General features: G+C 41.5%; 1 protein-coding gene across 2 annotated transcripts in view; it reads right to left on the bottom strand.

Annotated features, from left to right (window-relative positions):
- Positions 1 to 18,335, bottom strand: part of GALNT5 (polypeptide N-acetylgalactosaminyltransferase 5) — a 46,009-nt gene extending 27,674 nt beyond the window's left edge. Inside the window, exons 1-2 of one of the 2 annotated variants that reach the window (XM_003795958.2) lie at positions 16,410 to 18,335; positions 1,343 to 1,509 (exon numbers count right to left, since the gene is read on the bottom strand). In XM_003795958.2, the coding sequence (XP_003796006.1) occupies positions 1,343 to 1,509; positions 16,410 to 17,872 (1,630 nt within the window). In that variant the 5' untranslated portion in view covers positions 17,873 to 18,335. Of the gene's footprint in view, positions 1 to 1,342; positions 1,510 to 9,980; positions 10,025 to 16,409 lie in introns of those variants that run through there. The other variant, XM_023516815.1, reaches the window with a different exon arrangement.
- Positions 18,336 to 19,940: the final 1,605 nt, after the last annotated feature.

Genomic DNA, 19,940 nt, shown 5'->3' with positions numbered 1-19,940 from the left:
AGGACTACTTACCTTTTCTGAGAATTTGTAAAGGCTGGGGAAATTTTACCTCAAAATAAATGAAATTCAGGCTTCTGCATAACTCTTTCCCCAACCCCACCCTTTGCAAAGGCCCCTTTTCAGGGCCTAAGGAAGAGGCTGAGAAATGCGTGCAGAGTGTAAAATTTGCAAAAGAAACCTAGTGCCATGGTCGTGGCTAAGTCCACCATCATTTCCTCCTCAGATCTCCCCCTGTCTAATTGGATGGCTATAGGGATTCAGCTGGAGAGACATTTTTGGGGTTTTTATGGGGCATATTTGTGTGGCCTGTGGTCATTTGTTTATATAATTAAGCTATTGACAGCTATCCCAGGTAGGGATGGCTTCCAGGAATATTTTCTCAGCACACTTTCTATGTTTATGTTCATTTCCCCTAAGAAGATCCTAAAAACTAAATAAGCTTATTTATTCCCACAGGATCTGGACCTGGCCCTCATACAGGGACTTTGACCAGCTTAGTAGCTGGGTCCTATTTCCATTTATACTTCCAAGGCCACTTCTTTAGGTTTTCTGACAATGTTCCTAGGGCATCTCATTGCTGTTTGAGCTCAGCATGATTACAGCAGGAACTCTGGAGCTAAATAAACTGCCCATATTGATGCGGTCACAGACTGAGGCTAAGCTGCTCTATTAACATTGTCATCTCTTTGCCATTTACTAAACTTTTCCAGAATGACTTGCATTTTGGGAATTTGTGATGTGATTGTCACGGGATCCATGGGACCATGTGCATAGGCAAGTTATTTGACGATTCAAAGAATACGATTCTTTACTATAATAAAAACTAACAAAGACCATGGTGGATTCTACTTTTGAACTCTGCTGGAACCACGACTCTGTGGTCCCATTGATAATTTGTCTTCTCAACACTTAACTGAGCACATAATACGCTGAGGCCTTCCATTTCTTTGCTTTCTATAGAGTCTCACTCTGATGATCAATATGAAGAGCATCTCATTAACTGTGGGGCATTTGCTTATTAGATTTTCTAAAAAGGCATTTGTATAATTGGACTCGGGACACTTCGAAGTGCCCATCTCCTAGGAACTGTACTTAGAAAATCACTCCCACATGGTAGGGAAGCCACTGCTGAGAGGAAGCCTAAAGCAGCTAGAGCCCTGGATGACTTTTAATACCCAGTAGTTGCTTACACTCATGCCTCTCAGGCTCTGCATGAAACCATGACTTAGCCTTTGTGAAATGTTTACACTTCATCAACTTACCCTATAATTTTGTCATCCAAACTGCTGTTGCTTCATATCAAACTTGGCTTTTTAAGAGAGAGCCCCAGTGGTTTTCTTACCTTTGGTGCTGCAGTCATCCACCAGCAGGATCTCTTTGATGAGGTGTGGAGGAGAGCGATTGAGGACACTGTGAACAGACCTCAGGAGAGTGGACCACACTTCATCCACAAAACACATGATGACACTCGTTGTTGGAAGGTTGCTGTGAACTAGTTGTTCTGCACACCTGGGCCAGGATATAAGAACAGCACAAGAGACGTGCTCACAAGATCCACAGATGATTTTAAAAGTCACAGAGTGAGATCGTGTACATCTACACTCACCCTATCATTTCCCTATTTATCATCTAAATATATGTCATGATATATATATATATATATGTCAATAATGATTTTGTAACCTTGTAATGTACATTTTCTTGGGGGGGATACATGTCTAATGAAACAGCAGAATAATAACTAGTAACAGTGGTTGCTGGAAAGGACTATCAATGAGGGTATGAGAACTCATGAAGTATAGCGGCTTCATGCTGTAGTGGATGGGATTTATAGGTGGTTAGAGTCGGTTTTGAATCTCATTTTCAATATTTCTCAGATTTTAACCATCAACACCTTCCATAATCTCTCTGGGCTTCCTCTGCAAAATGTGGTAATCAATGGTTCTTATTCAATAGAGTTTTATAGCCTCATGGTGATGTACATAAAAACCCTAGCATGGGTCCTGGTATAGGAATTCACCAAATAGTACAATGGTAGTTATTGTTATCATTATTAGATCATATGCCAGAAGAGAGCATTCTGACTTATTTTAAGTTACCAGAACGTCATGATTGTCCTTCCAGCTGGCCAAATGCCAAGTACCAAAGAGAAATTCTTTCTCCTGCTCTGCATGTGAATGTACTTATGGCACAATATGTATGTGCCAAATAATTAAATTATTCTAAGCTTTCCCGTGTATCTGGGGGTTCCTGCTGAGGGTCTGCTACTGAGTAGAAATCATTTTCTTGGCACAGAACTAAGAACCAGGGTATAGTGGGAATCAATATTGAGCTGGGTTATGGCTGGCCTGGGTTTCCCCATATCCTGCAGATCACATCACTTCACTGCTGGCACATTCTTCCACCGTCTGTTTGTGTCACAGTGGTGCCCAGTGAAACGTCCCAAAGCATATTTTCCCTCCTACTAACATAGCCACTGTCACAAATATAATCATTAACAATGAGAGTGATCATAAGTATATGCTATAAGCCCTCTGAATTACTTAACTTTAAACATCAAACCACTAGCATCTCTTTTCCTTTTTATTGATGACTAATCAAAATCATGGAGAGACCAGTCCATGATTCTACCGCTCATAAGTGGCAGAACTGGAATCTAACTCTGGTCTAGCCTGGCTCCAGAAGTAACCATCTGGAAAGTCTAAAATCCACAAGAATAGAAGTAGCTGGCAGTAGATGTAACATGTTGTGAGAGGTGGCACTTCTGCCACATAGCATAGTGACACTACTTATTCTGTATAATAGTAAGAAATAGATAAGAGTAATAAAGTAATAAGTAAGAAATAGATAAGACTAAAAATCATAATGAAACAAACCATGAGTGCATGGCACTTTATTTGTAGTTGCCAAAGTACATAATCTAAGTTAATCTTCATAACAACTCCTTGAGATACATATTATTATACACTTCTTCAAGAAGAGCAAACCAAAGCATGAGAAGTTAAATGACTCTGGGAAGGAGACAATTTTCATTGCACTCTGGTTTTTCTGCACTAAGGGTATGGGTTTTGGAATCGGGTAAATACATGTTTAACTATCAGTTGTTCTAATTACTAGCTTGTAAAAGTTTTATAACTTCTATGAATCTCGATTTGACAACTACAAAGCAGAGATTAAAAATTTACTTGTTTTAAGATTAAATACAAACATTATATAAAACTCACCTAGTATGTTTCAGACACATAGCAGATACTTAAGAAATGGTAGGCAAATCCAAGCTATGTTCTGTCATTTCAATAGTTCTCTAAAATGGTAGGTTATCATAATAATTGATAAAGCCTTAGAAAAACATATGCATCTAATCCTTCGCCCCAGAAAATCAATTCAGAATGTTTACATAGGGCCCGAGAATTTGTGTTTAAATCAAATAAATAAAACAAACAAAAGAAACTAACAAACAAAAGAATGACTCACAAGTCATTGGTAGGCCGGTTTGGGAACCTGAGCTCTAAGATAAAGTTGATTTATTGTTATTGTTTGTGGCTAGTCATAAAAAAAAAACTGAGGGATGATGGGAGCACGTCCTAAATTTCCAAGCAAGACAAAATCAACACATTTTGATTGGGAGTCTTCATGCAGTCCTTAGAAATCTAATGTTAACATACAACAGCAGACTGTCTAAACTAACCTCTTTCTACACAAAAGATCCAGGCACTGGCATTTCAGAATCAAAGGAGATATTCCTGAGTTCACTTACTGGCTTTATTAGTTTCCTGTGGCTGCTTCATAGTCCTTCCTCAATTTATCTCTTTCTCTCACATTTGCTATGAACAGAAAGAAGATGCCAGGCCACACCTTCAACACGTTGCTTGGTATTTTCCTCAGCTAAATATCCAAGTTCTACTAATTTTCACATGACCATACAACACAATTTAGCCAAGTTTCTACCACTGTATATAATGGATCTCCTTTCCACTGATTCCCAATGATAACGTGTTCCATATTTCATCTGAGCCCTCACAGGAAGCACTTATAATGCTCATAGTTTTACCAACTCTGTTTGAGAAGCACCTGTGTCCTCAAATATGATAGGAGCTTCCTCTACTGTGCACCTCATTTCTTTCTGAGCCCTCACCAGCTGCATCTTTAGCAGGCATATTTCTACCAACAGTCGCTTTAAGGTGATCCAGGCTTTTTCTATGGTCCTTCTCAAGGACCTTCTTAAGGTCTTCTTCCAGCTCTACCCATTACCTAATTCCTTGGATATTCTTTGGATAATGCTTCCATATTTTTAAGTATTTGTTTCAGCCGCACTTTACTTTCTGATACCCAAACCTGTGGTAGTTTCCAGTGGCCACCTTAACAAATTACCACAAAGTTACTGGCTCAGAAACACATTGTGTCACATTTCTAGAGACCTGAATTCTAAAATCAAGAGGCCAATGGGGCCACACCCCCGCCAGAAGCTCCAGGGGGAGATTGTGTTCCTTGCTTCTTTCAGCTTCCTTGACTTGTGGCTGTCTCCCTCTAATGTCTTCAATTTACACATTGAAAGCCACAGTGTCCATTGGTGATACCAAATTATAAACTATATTGAAATCCAATGTTAGAAAAGAATGAAAATTAAAAAAAGAAAAGAAAATATGAGTTAAAAAATTTCCTAGCATTAAGTAAAAAAAAAAGTTTTATTTGGTTGCATGATTGCCAACAATTCCAAAAATTAAAGGATAATTTTGGAACTAGACACACTTTAAACACTGAAATTTCTTTCACAAAGCAAAACAAGCAAATAAATAAATAAATAAATAAAGCCCCCTAAAATCAGGTTCCAATTCTCAGAATCTATGGTGGTAAACATCAAAGACCAGAGTGAGGAGACTGGAGTTTACCAAGGAAAGAATAAGTGGGGCTTAGGTACAACGAATTAAGGAGAAAAAAGTAGAAGAGGGAGAGGAGAGTAATTTTGTAGACTATTTTGGGAGAAAACTTAGAAAAGAAAGAGATATAAGAGTTGTTGGACATGGGGGAAATTTGTTATCCCTGTTTTCTCTCCTTCTCCTGAGTAGAAAGGGATGGACATATTGTATTTATGGAATTCAGGAAAGGTAAGATAGAGATTAGGGTTGAAAAAAGTTCAGGGATTGATAGGATTATCAACGAACAAGGTCTCCTTCTGTTAATCAACCTTACAGTGGCAGTTCATGCATTGATGAGTTCAGCTTTCTTCAGTCACTCTCCACTTTTAAATTTTTTGCTGCATGAGACACTACATTTTCCTGGTTTGACCCATCACTCACTTGCTTTCTTGGTTCCATCTCCTTCTCTGCTCTCCCCTCCCCCTCTTAATCTCAAAGCAGAAGAGTCTCAGAGCTGGGTCCTGGGCTTTGTTAGCATCTAGGTACTCTGTTACTGTATGAGCCCACTGATGCCCACAGCTTTGTTTGATAACGTCTTCCAAATTTATACCCAGGTCACATTGCTCCTCTGAATTTGACTTACACTGCCATCGCCAGCTACTTGCCATCACCCCTGCATGTCTTACAGGCAACTCACACACAGCATGTCTAATGTGGAAATCTGGATTTCACCCCACTCAACCCATCCAGTTGCTCTTCATTGCCCCTCTTAATGGCATCACCACCCATTTTGCTGCAGGAATGTGGATGCCATTCTAGACTTTTCTTCTGCCTGTAAATAAAACCAATTTGTCCACTTCTGTTCATTGTAGTACCCCAATATACCTCAGATCAACTTCTTTACATGTCCACAGTTGCCACCCCTAGTTCTTTAGCTTCTGCTCTCTCTGTGGGATCATTAATGAAGCCTCCTAACAGGACTCTTTGCCACATCCACATCACCTTTCTGTTTAAAATACTTCAGTCAATTCCTATGGGACAAGATAAAAAAAATGCAAATTCTTTTCTAGAACCTAAGGACCCCTGCCCAACTTTCCACCTACCATTCCACTGTGGCCCCCCCATGGCCCCTACCCCTGGCCTCCTTGGTTTTCTTTCAGTTCCTTCTCTGATTACCCTTCCAAAATTTAGCTATTTTATTATGCTTTATTGCACTCATCTATGTTGTTGTCATAGCATTATTTATTAGTTTTATTCTCTTATCTTCTGCATCCAGAATTTACACAGGGCACTACAAGCCTCCCTTGCTGACTGCAATGCCACAAATTTCTAGCACAGTTACACATAATAAATATTTGATAAATATGTATTGAATGAATGGAGATGGAATGGAGCTTAAATTTAGAGCTTAGATAGTAAAAGAGATATTTCCATTTGAGATAGGAACTAAAAAAACAGTAACGTATATGAAGTTTATGCATATGGGATGAGAAGTTGAAAAATGGTAACATATACAAGCTTATAAATTTATGCATATTGGATGAGAAGTTGAAAAAATTGTATCTTATATTGGAGGAAAGGTTATTTGCTAACATTGCAAGGTAGGGGCTTGAGGATAATGGCGAATATTTTTGATAGGTGGTATGGGTAGTGGGAAAGAATGCTAACAGCGGTATCAATTATACATAAAGGGGTTTTGGAGGGGCTTTGAGCACTTTCCTAAAGTTGGATATGGCAACATTTTATCAAAATGTAAGTGTATGCTTTGTGTTCCCAGGGCCTGGCACTTTGAATGTAAGAGGAGATAAAGTAAATTGTTGGATTTTGTATTAACAAACCCCTACAAAATGAGGGGTCATCAGAGTAAATGAGGTAGAAAGAAAAATGGCAGAAGATTTAGAGGTCACTGGTATAAGGTGGTTAAATGTTACATCCTGGATTCTGGGCTGGGAAAAAGGAAGTAAAGGTAAGAGAAGTTTAGGAGCCTAAGGGGAGGGGAGGGTACAGAGGAAAACAGTGGCCTCCTCTGACTTCCTCATCTCTAATTCAATAATGTAAATTGATGGGAGAAGCACATTTCACACTCAAATATTCTGTACAATATTTGGTGCTGAAAAAATAAAGCAATTCTAAAGAGCAAGGGACACCAACAAGCTTAGCTGTGAAATCCTGAGAGTTGCTTTGTGGTTAAAATTTAGTTGGCTTTAGCAGCGTCCAGTGAGAAATGGAAATGCATTGGGAAGAGTTCCAAACAGGCTCTGACAGATGACTTTTCCTATATATTAAATAAGCAGGTTTTTGCCCTACTTTGGGAGGAAGTTTTGAAAAGTTAGTCATTTTGGAATTGGAGGTAGGAAAAGCTCTCAGAGATTTGGGGAAGGCACCTCCATGTTCCCCAATGTGTCACGGTGCTTTAATTTCCCCATTAGAAACCCATGTGAGCAGATCATGGCGCATTCCACTACATGCCCAGAAAAAAAGTAGTATCTTTGCAAATTGTTGACAAACATATATTTTGGGTATATTTAAGGAATAACACTGAAGAAGACCACATGGAAGATTATAAGGTACAGACCAAATTGGTGTCTGGAAGGTAATATTTAAAGGGTGGAAATGAGAGGCACAGAAAGAGATGTGAGAGGTTTCCGATACAAAGTTTCCGAGAGTGCTGCCTTGGGTTGGGTGACTGAGAAGTTCAGCTGCTCTCACATTTATAGGCACCTGCTCTCCTGCATCCCTAAACAGATTAGATACCTTTCCAGATAGCTAACAAAACCAGTATGCTCGTTTTGTTCACTCAGGCCTTTCAGTATTATGAACTCTTACCCCTGCCTTACACGTGGATAGCTTCAAATTATCCTACACTGAAGCAAGTGAAATAATTCCTTTTCTTTTTTATTTTTAGAGACAGAGTTTCACTTTGTCACCCTCGGTAAAGTGCAGTGGCATCACAGCTCACAGCAACTCCAGCTCTTAGGCTCAGGCAATTCTCTTGCCTCAGCCTCCCGAGTAGCTGGGACCACAGGCATCCACCACAACGCCTGGCTATTTTTTGCTGCAGTTTGAGTGGGGCTGGGTTTGAACTCACCACCCTTGGTATATGCATGGCTGGTGCCCTACTCACTGAGCCATAGGCCCTGTTTTTTTTTTAATTGAAAACTTTGATTTCTGCCATATTATGGGAAGAGGAATGCAGCGGAAGTCTAATTTAAATGTAAGTTCTGGATTTGTAAACTTTTTTGAGGCCTAAAAATCATATTTTTACATGTCTATTTATTATACCTATTAGGTATTTGGAGACTATAGGCTCCATGCTCCCATAGGCTTCCAATCTATTTTGGGAAGAAGCCTCCCTTAGGTTACTGTCACCAGTTCTTTCTAAAGCTTATTGGCTGCAGACCATCAAGGCCAGTCAATTACCCTTGCAGCACCTCAGTCTCCTTACTTTTTGGATGGAGATTACAATGCTTCATCACACAATGCCTGTGAAGATTTGATGAGATCATGGATATTAAAGCACTTTGTACGTGTCATGGTGAAAAACCCTTCTGAGAACCTAATGCAAATCCACACATTTTGACTGGGCACGCTGCCCTTTTCTGAGGCAGTCCTTTAATCTGCATCTATCAAGTGCTCAATCATTTATAAGAGACTCAGAAAGTCGTGTGTCCTACCCTCCTGGTTTCGGCATGCTGAATGCTCCGCTACTAACCTGATTTGAATGTAGCCTATCAAATAAAGGAGGTTTTGAATCAGAAGATAGAGGGAATGATAACATTCTGTCCTTTCTATGAATTTTTCATTTTCTTCCAAGACAGTCAAAATGTTCTATGTGGGTCAAGTCTCAGTCTTCACAGGTTTGAACAGAAGGTCAAGGAGAATATTTTCTCAACTTCTATTTGCAATTCAATGACTGCCTTGATATGAGCCTTTGGGGGCCTTCCCTCCCCAGGTTCTGGTATCTTCAGGAGCATTGGGAGGAGAATGGAGCCTGGAGCTGAGGAGCTCTGCCTGGAGTTATAGTACTTTCTTTTTTCTGGGACCTTAGAATTATTGGAGCTTCTTTCCCTCTTACTGATAAGAGGGTGAGGTGATATGAAAATTTTCCTTTTATGTTTTGTTCTCTCTGGGGTACGCTGTCCCTGACATTCAGTCAGAGTCACCTGGCAGCTTTATTTAGCACATTTAAGCCACACTCATCCCCTCTTCTCCAAAGGCCTTGAACAACTAAAGCTGTGGTTGCTGAGGTGGCTACAGCCATCAAAGCCACAGGACTCAGGCTCAGAAATACAAACCACCAGCATCAACATCTGCCACTCCAACAATAGGCTATTTTGAGCAGGCAGCTGTCACACTGAAATGGGAGGGCAGGGAGAGGATCAGGAGGTTGTGTGCCGGGGCAGGAAGGGTGCTGGTGGAGGGGTGGTGATGGCACCATGCGGGTAGCTCTGTCTCTCCTGCCATGTCTGACCTTGGGCAAGGCACTGCCTTCCCAGGACCTTCTCTGGGACCTATGGGACCAGATTTGATCACTTGTCAATCTTCATCTACTATCACCACTCTGCACTTTTCTCTGCAACTTAGGATGCGTTTAACTTAAATGCTTTCCTCTGGGTCAAGGGATGCCTGAGAAAAAGCAAATTACATTGTTCTTTCTTGGGCTTTAGATCCTTTCATAGTTTGCCACTGACCCTTAGAAGGAACTCAACACAGTCCTAAGTGATCTGGACTCTACTTACCTCTGTGGCCTCATTTACATCTTCAGCACTGTCCCCAAACCCATTTCTCAATGGCTCTTTCTGCCCCCTTTCCCCACTCCTCTCTCTCCCCCTTCAGGTTACGGCTCAGCCATCTCTGCAGTCTCCCAGGCTGGCTAGGCCTCTCCCTCCTTCCTCCTGGAGGCTCCTGGGCTTCTGCGAAACGTTTGCTCTGCCGGCCTCCCCGGCCACGCTGTCCTGCTCCGCAGCAGCTCAGAGACGGTTCACTGCGGGCGTTCGCTCTGTTTGTGGTGCAGTTTTAAAGATTCACTTTTACTTCACGTTGAGGAAATGATTTCCTACCAACTTCTTTTTCTCTGACTAGGTACATGTCATGCAAAACGAATTCCCCTCACACACCTCTAACCTGTGTATAAGGAAGAGAGGGCTTTCCATTTCTGCCCAAGTCATGTGATCATAACAAAAGGAGAAGGAGCGGTGGCCCACCTGAAGGCCACTAGAATTAAAAGCTAGAACTCTGTTTTTGTTTGGAATCCCGAATCTGTGATCAGCTTGGCAGGATGGCGGGGATGTCATTTGCTCCACAGCCTCACTTTGCTTCTCTGTAAAAGGCTGGAGAGATTCTACAGAGTATTTCTCATAATGATGCTGTAAGGGTTGGGTAGAATAAAATACCCATGCAGACACGTGAAGTGTACATACAAACACACATCGCTGGCTGAAACCAAAATGAACGGGGGAGGTCCCCACTGCCTGGCATAGTGTGCAGGCTCCCTGCAAGCTGTGAGCAAATACCTCATGCAAGGAAAGGAGCTATGACTCTCAGAATTGTCTGCCAGAATTCGAAACCGCAGGTCCCCCGTATATCTCAGTTTTTTATTGGTAAAGCTGGGAAGATGATAGCAGCTGCCTTGAGGGATGGTTTTAGGGGTCCAAAGAGAAGGCAAGTAGTATGGTATAGCTGCTTCCCACACATTCCAGATACACACATTTTAGAAGCAGGGCCAATTTAGAAGGGACTTGAGTTTGAAATAATATAGATGTTTTCCTATGGGGATTCTACGACCAAAAAACCACTTTCATTTTAAAAGCAAACACAGAGCTTCTAAACATTGTCATTTTCTCTGGATTTTTCTGAATCTTGAGCAATAAACGTTGTTTCCCTCTTGAAAGGCTCTGTCCAGAATGGATCAACAAGGAAAGGCCAACAGGAAGTTACTTTCATGGATAAGAGGACCCAGGGCAAAAAATCGGATATGATGAGGCCGCTGATTAGGCTGGATTAGTTAGATGTGTGAAAAAGCAGTGTAAATAGCTTCGATTCCCACATTTACTAATTACTATCTCCCAGGAGTATTCCTAGGTCTTTGATGGTACTTAGGAGGAAAAGTCACTGATTTGCTTTAACACTTCTCAGTTTATATTAATTAGGTACTGTTTAACTGTTTGAATTAGTGGCATAACTGTCTTCCTATCTTCTCCTCTGATCATCTCTGTGTTTGTTATTCCCCTAGTTACGAGGAGAGTGTGATAAATGAAAGTATCCAAAGGCATAGTAATTATTTCTTGACCATATTTAATCTTTTCTATGTTATGGTTTAGCCTCTACCTTTAAACAAAATTTCCCCTTTATTTCCTGCTCTTTCACATGACCTGCCATGAAAAAGACAGCCCTGTGCCCTAATATACAAACACACATAAACTCACAAAAACATGCACATATGCTCGGGAATGAACACACGCACTATTCAAGAGGCATCAGTGGCTGGTAATCCTAGCACTTTGGGAGACTGTGGTGCAAGGATTTCTTGAACTCAGGAATTTGCGACCAGCCTGGGCAACATAATGAAACACCAAGATCTTGTCTCTACAAAAAAGTTAAAAATTAGCTGGGCATGACGATGTGGACTCTCAACTACTTAGGAAGCTGAGCCAGGAGAATCCCTTGAACCTGGGAGCGTGAGGCTACTGTGAGCTACAACCAAGCCAGTGCACTCCAGCCTGGAGGACAGAGAACCTGCCTCAGAAAAGAAAAATGCCCCACTGCGTTGCTTTCAGAAATAACCCTTTGAAATCTGTCCCATGAGATTTGTTTTTTCCTGATCCTGTTTTCTTAGTTGCTCAGGGAGATCTCATAGCATCTCCAGTGAATTTTTGATAATAGTTTCCAATTGTTATTAGTCACAAAGCCCTCCTATTTCATCAATTAAAATATTCATCTTATGTAAAAATAAAACATTGGGATTTCACTTAACTTTACAGTTTCTCTTTTCCCCAGCCTGATAAAGTCGCACTAGTCTGAAGTCTGGGAGGAACCCGATGAGTTTATTTTCTCTCTTCCAGCTTCTCCTCCTCCTCCATCTCTTCTTCCTCTGCTCACTCATCCTTTTTTTTAGACCCTACTACGATCAAAATTAAGGTTTGAGAAAGTTTTCTTTTCCTCTCAATAATTTAGATTTGTTTGTGGCAAAGGCACTGTGATATCTTTTGGTTTTTTTATAGGTGCCAAGAAAAACCTCTCTTCAGCTGTGTAGGAAGGAATCAGGTTATTGGCTGACAGTCCCAGCTCTGGGTTAAAAGAATAAAGACCCATTTTAATTGCTTTAGCGAGGGGGCTTGCCAGTGTTCTGGAGGAAAAGCAAAGCATTAAATTAAGTAGTCGAGTAACATTATGACAACACAGCAGTGGTAGATGAGCATGCCAGAATTCATATTCTACTTTAAAAGCTAAATGCTGGCAGCAAAAATTCCTTTGAGTCATTTTTCTCTAAATTCAGATTCAGGAAGTGCACTCTTAAAATAAGTTCATTTTTGGAGTTCCATGTTAACTATAGCTGCAGGCCAAAAGACAGACTTCTCCAAGCAGACTTGCCCTGCAGTTTGAGTGGATAGGACCATGTGGGGGGTGCGTGTGGGGGGGCATGTGTGTGCTCCTGCACATCTATCTGCCTGCGTTGATTATTGGTGATGGAAATAAACCTTAAGAATCAAGAGCATCCTGGGCAAGAATTAGCTTTTTCTCAAAAAATTAACTATGAAACTTTAGAAAGACTATCAAAAAAGCATTTTACTTTCAGCATATTTTCTAGGCCAACATTATAGGCAAAAATGAAGTTGTTTTACTTACATGAAACATTCTCGTACACAAAGAAATTTACCTCCTCTGAAAGCGAAAGCATTAACATTCAAACCTCAAACTACAAAACTATGAACTAAGGAATCAACACAAATGAATAGATTATAGTGTTAAATAGGATCCATTCACCTTTAGCCGATTCTAATATATTCAAAATGAAACATTAGGAGACTCACTCTTCCTTTGTAAGAAGACTTACTGCAAGTCTCATCGGAACTGCTATCTCTCTGTTATTTTTCAAAGTAGTGTCAGTTTTCAAAAATGATCAGGGACACATGGCTTTTGAATCGTTATGAGGCAGACCTGTATCATTTGAGGGCACGGCCCTGCCGTCACTTGTGAGAAGTACAAAATCAAGCTAAAGACAGAGCTTCCTTCAGAAGCTTATAATTTCACTAAGGAGGCAGAAGAGAACACAGCTCCCACAGAGAAGACCACACAACAGAGAGTGTTTCAGTAACAAGGGGGGCTGCAGACATCAAGGGTCATTGGAACTTAGAGGTCACGGCCATGTCCTGGCCCAGGTGAAGGTAGGCTAGAGTTGGATTTTGAGAAACTGGATTGGAATGTATGGGAAACAATGGTGAGGGCCGCACAAGATGACAATGGAGGGAGACAGTGGGAAGGGACCAGTTAACAAAACACCAATGGGTGATAATGACCAAAGTGTGTAGGAAAGGGTGAGTCTATCTTTCCTTATGCTGAGGGCCCAGCGTGGAGAATATGTCATGTGCAGAGGCCACTGCTATACCGCAAGAAGGAAAAACATGGGCAGCTCTGCCAAGGACAGTCTAATGCTGGTGACAGAAAGGACAAATGCCATCTGATTACCTATCTTGGGCACTCAGGAGGGTGGGGAGGGATAACCAGGTTTGGAAAAGGGAGTCTGACTTTAGAATCGGAGAAGGGAAAGTTGGGAGCCTGGGAATCCTGCTGGCCTTTTCTGCTTTTTCTGCTAACCTCACCCTAGCCCATCAGTTAATTCAACCTTAAGGAAATATTAACTATTAACTAGTTATCTTTACAGGAGGGAATTGAATTAAAATAAATACAGCAAGTCTGTGATTTTTATCCATTTTTTGGTCAATCTATTTTTAATGAGCAGTTAGGATGCCTGTTACTGTGTTAATTCAATTATAATGATGGATATTTGGGAAATGAAAAGGGCAGTGAGAAGATACTTAAAGTGTGCGGTGGCTGCTACTCTAGCTAACCTCCTGCATTCTTAGAGTATGTGTTCTCTCTCTCACACGCATTTTCTCATTATATTATTTTAAAACAAATTTTCCCTTATGTTGACTTTTAAAGTTCATTATCTTAAGCAAGTATATAATGTATTCTCTTGAGCCATCTCCAATACTTTTTGAGCAAGGCTGCAAATAAATAAAATCAAAGTAAAAAAAAAAAACAACACTTCACTTCAAATCTTGCCAACCTTCTGAATCAATTGTTTTTCATTTGTATTTTCTTCTAACCTTTATCCATACGAACACATAATTTGCAAATATTTATAGTTAGAGTGTTCGGGTAAAAGATAAAAGGTGATTTATTCTCTTTCTAGGAAGAGCACCACCAAAGGGCTGTAAATCTGTAAACACTTGGGAAGGCCCCATATACAGGCTCCCTGGTGGGGGGACTGTCTCCTCCATGCTGTTGGTAGACAGGGCATCAGCCAGGCAGTTTGCTGAGAGTGCGCCTTTATTTATCCAAGGTAGGTTGTGTGATAAGAGGGAGGGGGCCTGGCCACAGGCTCTCTGACTCATGCCCTCAAGCATACGTGTCAGTTTCTCCTGCAGTTGGGCAGCCTCCTTGGGAAGACAGAGCCTGACTGTAACTTTCCTGGGCTGTAGCCCTTAACTTCCATAAACCAAATTATAAAAACTAACAAGTGCTGGGAGCCATTGAGCCTTTAATAAATCACATAGAGGACAATGTCATTATTGCTTGCATGTGGCCTCCCCACATTTGCCCTTTCAGTGGTTTGGAACTAGAACTTGTGCTTCTGTGCAGAGTCTGATTCCTCCCCAGAGTCCTGGCAGTCTGCTGGGTCACTAAGGCATGTTAAAATGAGGCTGCTGTAATAACTATTTCATTCCCCTGCATTCTGTGTTCAAAGCTAGCATAGGTGATTCTCTGAGATACAGAAGTTAAGGTTAGAGCTGGTCCAATATAATTTTTAAGATCCTTTTGTGGGGGGAGGGGTAACTGGCAAGAGATGGGTGATAGTATAACATTATTTTTTGAGCATGAATTTTAATCATTTTTCTACAACCACTGGTTCCATGGTCATAGACAATTAACTTTCCAGGGCCTCAGTTTCCTCATCTTTGAGTATTTTTGTATTTTCCTCAAGGATGTATCACCAGGATGAGGAACAGAATGATACGGTACTTGGTCTAAGCAGGCAGTTAGTTCACACCTGGTAGCCATTTGCCAATGGCTAAGAGATTGAAAACAGCCTCTCTGTAGCAACCATTGTAATCAAGAGTCTCTTTTTACTAATATGAAAAAAGGCTCATCCTCCTTGTAACTCTAACCACCTACTTCACAACAGAAGACAAACAAGGCCACTGTTTACATAACACATGTACTTTCAATCTTGACTTTCCTTAATCCCAACTTCCAGGCAAACATTGCTCAGCTCAGGAAGTTGAGTTTCAAGGCACGCTTGAAGTTCTTTATCAATTAGTGGTAGTGAACTTGTAACTACAAAGTACCCTCACTTACGAGTAGATCAAAAAGAGCTAGGAACTCAATTGTGTTTGAATCAGATCAAATGTCTATGATTTGATGCTCTTTCTGATGATGCTGTTATAGGAAATTAATTCTTGAAAGAAATAGTTCATGAAGGCCCATTGGGAAGATTCAGAGCTGCATTGCCTTGGCACAGTGACATAATTTCTGAGTGTCCTCTTCACTAATTTGAACCATAATGCCTGTCACCTCCTTTCTAGTGTCTCATGAAGTTTATCTGTGTGTACGCTGGTTCTCTGTAAATGATGCGAGTCTACAAATATGAGTGATTGTTACTATGCTCTTGTACCTCCTGCAGGTGTTTGCTAGTTATTTACTCACCGACTTTTTCCAACATTATTCCTGTGAAACTGAACTTCTGAAATATCTACCATGTACACCTACAAAGAACATTAAATTTCAGGAAGCAAAACCATGCTATCTTGCTATTTTGATTGTCATTATGATTAGGCAAAATTCTGCTGGTTAAGATGTTCTTCTAGGGAGGCCTAGAAGATTGTATTTCTGTCCTTCATTCCTAAATATATTTCTGAGAAACTTGCTAATGATTAGAAGTTCCAAAATTGGGAATTTGCTTCATCATTACCGTTAAAATGGAATTATACTTTAAGTCCTACCATTCATATATATTTTATTATGAATTGTATTTGCCCAATAATTCTAATAGGTTTCCAATAGGGGGAAGGAAACAGAACATGAGCCAAATAGGGATGAGGGCCAAAGTCACAAAAGAATAAGTACAGGAAGAGAACAGAGTGTGTTGCTTATATCAGAAATTTTCTCTGTGTAGGTGGTAGAATATTTGAATGGTATCTAATAATTAAAGTTGCTTTAATTTTCTAGGTGGCCCCCAAACACACAAAATTATCTAGAAATAAATCCTCTCTACATTGAGCCAAAATATAATACTTGGGATTGAAGATAGAGAAGAGAACTGGATCTTACCCAACTGGTCTTGTGTCTTCGATGGCTCTGTCCACTGGGATCAAATCGCTAAGGTAGACGTTGAAATTTCCTTCTTTCCATCTTCTTTCTGCTTCCTTCTCCTTTCCCAGGGGGACAACAACAGGACGTCCAAATTGCCCTGGAGCTTTGGGGTCCCTTGGAGAAAGTGTCACATCAATTTTTAACACACGGTGCATTTCCCGGTCTTCAGATGAGAGGGCTTTTATATGGCTTCGGTTGTGTTCTGCAGGCTGATCCTTGGCAGTTAGATTAGTTCTTGCTGGCTCTTGCCCTCCAGCCAAAGCTTGGTTGGTATGAGATACTGTTACTTTTGGTAGAACAAGTGAAGAGAAAGATGACTTGCTTCTATTCCTGGAAATGTGTTTACTTTGGATTTCCCCCAATACTTTAGGAAACACAGTTTTGGTTTTAGAATTGGGGTCCTCTTTGGGGTCTGTCTTTAGCTCTTCCTCCTTGGTTATAATCACAACATGGCTTTCAGAGAAGTTGAATTTCTTCCCATGAGCCACTTTAGCGCCATCATCGACTGGCAAGCCTCCCAGCCACGTCTCATTAATAGATTGCTTCTTCAAGTGATTTGAATTGACAATGAACTTGGAAAAAGGACGACCCTTATTGGCTTTGTGTTTATTTGCATTTGTTTCTTTGCTCTGAGTCTCAGTTTTATTTAAAGCTATGTCTTCCCCAGACTTTGGTACTGGTGGGCTGGCAGGGTGTGTCCTCTCATTTGCTACCTTCTGTGAGTGCTGCTTTGATCTGTTAGTACTAAGACCGATGGTCACATCCAGGTCCTTTACAACTACTTGTTTTGAAGTGTTACTGTAGAGCTTGTGACTTTTTAGTGCCTCCGGTTTTATCCTGACAGGTCCTGTATGTGCCAATATTTTGACCAACTGAGTTCCTCTTGTTGGTATGAATGGGGTTTCCTGAGGCCCCTGAGCAGTTGAGTGCTTTGGTATGACCTGGTGAGAGGAGATTTCAGGTTTGCCACCTCGCCTGTCTGTCTTCGGCTTGGTAAGAGTCACTGGGAGAGTCTGCAGATGTGCAGGATGCCACAGAGGTGCAACCTTGCCCCTTCCCAGGGCATTCTGCATTTTCCTTTCCCTCTGGGTTTGGTCCAAGTCATCCTCAACCTTGTGCACACTCTCCTCAGTCTTCCTCAAGTTCTCTTCCCCCTTCCCATGCACCCTCAGGGGAGGCTTCATCTCTTTTAGGCTACTGTAAAACATCTTCACTTGCTCTGGCTGCAGCCTGAATCCCACCTGCTCCCTCCTCTCCATGTCTGCCTTGAGGACCCGAGTGTTGATCTCACTGAATGAGAGGCGGAGAGCTGCCATGTCAAAAAGCAGCCAAATGACAGAAGCTACAAATATAAATGCCAAGACTCGCCCACTTCCTCGGAAAAACTTTCGGATCCTATTCATGGTCCAAAGGCTTCCCATGTAGCCTGCCCTCCCGTGGAGCCTGCTTACCTGGAGTGGAGAGGGAGCTGAAGTAGCAGCACCAGCAGCAGGAGAGTTGCCAGAGGAGCCCCCTCCCCTGAGCACAGCAGGAAACAGCAGTCCAAGGGGAGAGCTCAGCTCCTGCCGCTGCTTGTCAGTCTCTGCCTGCGTGGCATTTCACAGCGGAGCATCTGTGCCTGCTTGGCTGGCCCTGGGTAAGCCCTGTAAACACTGGACCTAGGTCGCTCCAGGAGCAGTCGATTCCAGAGCCAGGACAGTTCAACATATCACTTGTCTGGTCTCTGTCAGCCCATGTCCACCTTCCTACAAGCCCCAGAAAAGGTGGGGGCCGGGTTGGGGCTGCAGTTTCTCTCCTCCCAGTTCTCAGTCTGCACGCTGTAACTCAACACCACTTCTCATAAGGAAAACATTTCGAGCCATTACCCAGAAAACTTCATTCAGCCCTCACCTTCCGTGTTATGTGAGAGCCTTGTGTATTTTAAGGGCAATTAGACAGAGAGCTATCTGACTTGGAGAGCATGTGTTCCTGGTTTGTAACCCCACCTACCCCACTCCTGCTCATTAACCCTGTTGTACCCAGGTGTGCCCAGTGCTTTGTCTGAACAATTAATCCCCAGCCCTAATGTTTCAGCTTTAAGACATAACAGCTTAGAGAAGGGGCCTGGCATATCCTTATTACCAGAAGTGAATGTTTAGTTAGTCACAGGCCTTCCTTGGTAGGGATAACAACATATTTCCTTACAAGTCAACTACTTTGTTTTCTGCTAGTCTATTTGTTTTTATTATTGGATTCAGTATACTTAATAATTTTTCATATTGCTATACAAGTTTCTAAACATTTTGTTATGGTCTACCCCAATTTTTGTTTGCATCTGCCCAAAATTCCTATGTTGAAACCTAATCATGAATGGATAGTATTAGGAGGTGGGGCATCTGAAGGTGATTAAACTGTGAGGGTGGAGCCTGCACACATGGAATTAGACTCCTTATAAGAGGCCCGTGATGAGTAGGGGCCTTGCCCTTCCACCATGAGAGGACGCAGTGAGAAGACACCACCAATGAACCAGGAAATGGCCCTCAGCAGACATCAGTTCTGCTGGTACCTTCATCTCGGATTTCCCAGCCTCCAGAGTTGTGGGAAAGAAATTTCTGTTGTGTGTAAGTCATTCAATCTATTACATTTTGTTAAGCAACTCAAATGGATTGAGATGCACTCTTGGTTTTAGCACTTATCTCATTGTGGACCAGTAACCATTTGAGGAGTGCATCAATACTTGGGACCAGACTTCAGTTGATGCTAGTAGAATGGTATAACAGGGGTTCCCACCACAGTTTTATATTAGAATTCCATGGAGGATGATCCTACAGACTGCAATTAATTGAAGGAGAGAAGGTGGAGATGACAGTTGATCTGGTATATTTTTTATAAGCCTTGTAGGTCTTCCTAATGTGCTCCCAAAGTTGAGAAACTTTGGTTTAGAATACAAATGCTTAAATATGTTGTTTAGCTTGTTTGTTGAACACTGTTGGTATAATGGTTAATTTCAGGTGTCAGTTTGACTCAGCTAAGGGATACCCAGATAGCTGGTGAAGCATTATATATGTGAGGGCATTTCCAGAAGAGACTGGCACTAGAATTAGTGGATTGAGTAGGGAAAATTCTCTTTCACCCAAAACAGGCACCATCCAATATGTGCAGAACAAAAAGGCAGAGGAAAGACAAATTTTGTCCTTCTTTTTGAAGATGAGACATCTTTCTTCTGCCCCTAAACATTTAAATGTCAAGTTCTCTGGCCTTTGCACTCTGAGATGGCCCTGATTCTCAGGACTTCAGCCTCAACCCCGAGTTACACTGTCAACTTCCCTGACCCTCAGGCTAGAGAGGGAAAGGAGAGATTCTGAATTCTTTATACTTTGTATTCTACAACATTTGGCCTTTAAGTTTGTACTTTGCCCTGAGGAAGGGAACCCAGATAAATGCAACTGTGGTAACACATCTCTTGAATCCACGATTCTCCTTTCTGCTTAGAGCCTGCTTCTTCTGATT

This window comes from Otolemur garnettii, unplaced genomic scaffold (genome assembly GCF_000181295.1).
Source record: "Otolemur garnettii isolate 467f Iridium unplaced genomic scaffold, OtoGar3 scaffold00098, whole genome shotgun sequence".
NCBI lineage: Eukaryota > Metazoa > Chordata > Mammalia > Primates > Galagidae > Otolemur > Otolemur garnettii.
This window is presented reverse-complemented; position numbering and strand designations above follow the sequence as displayed.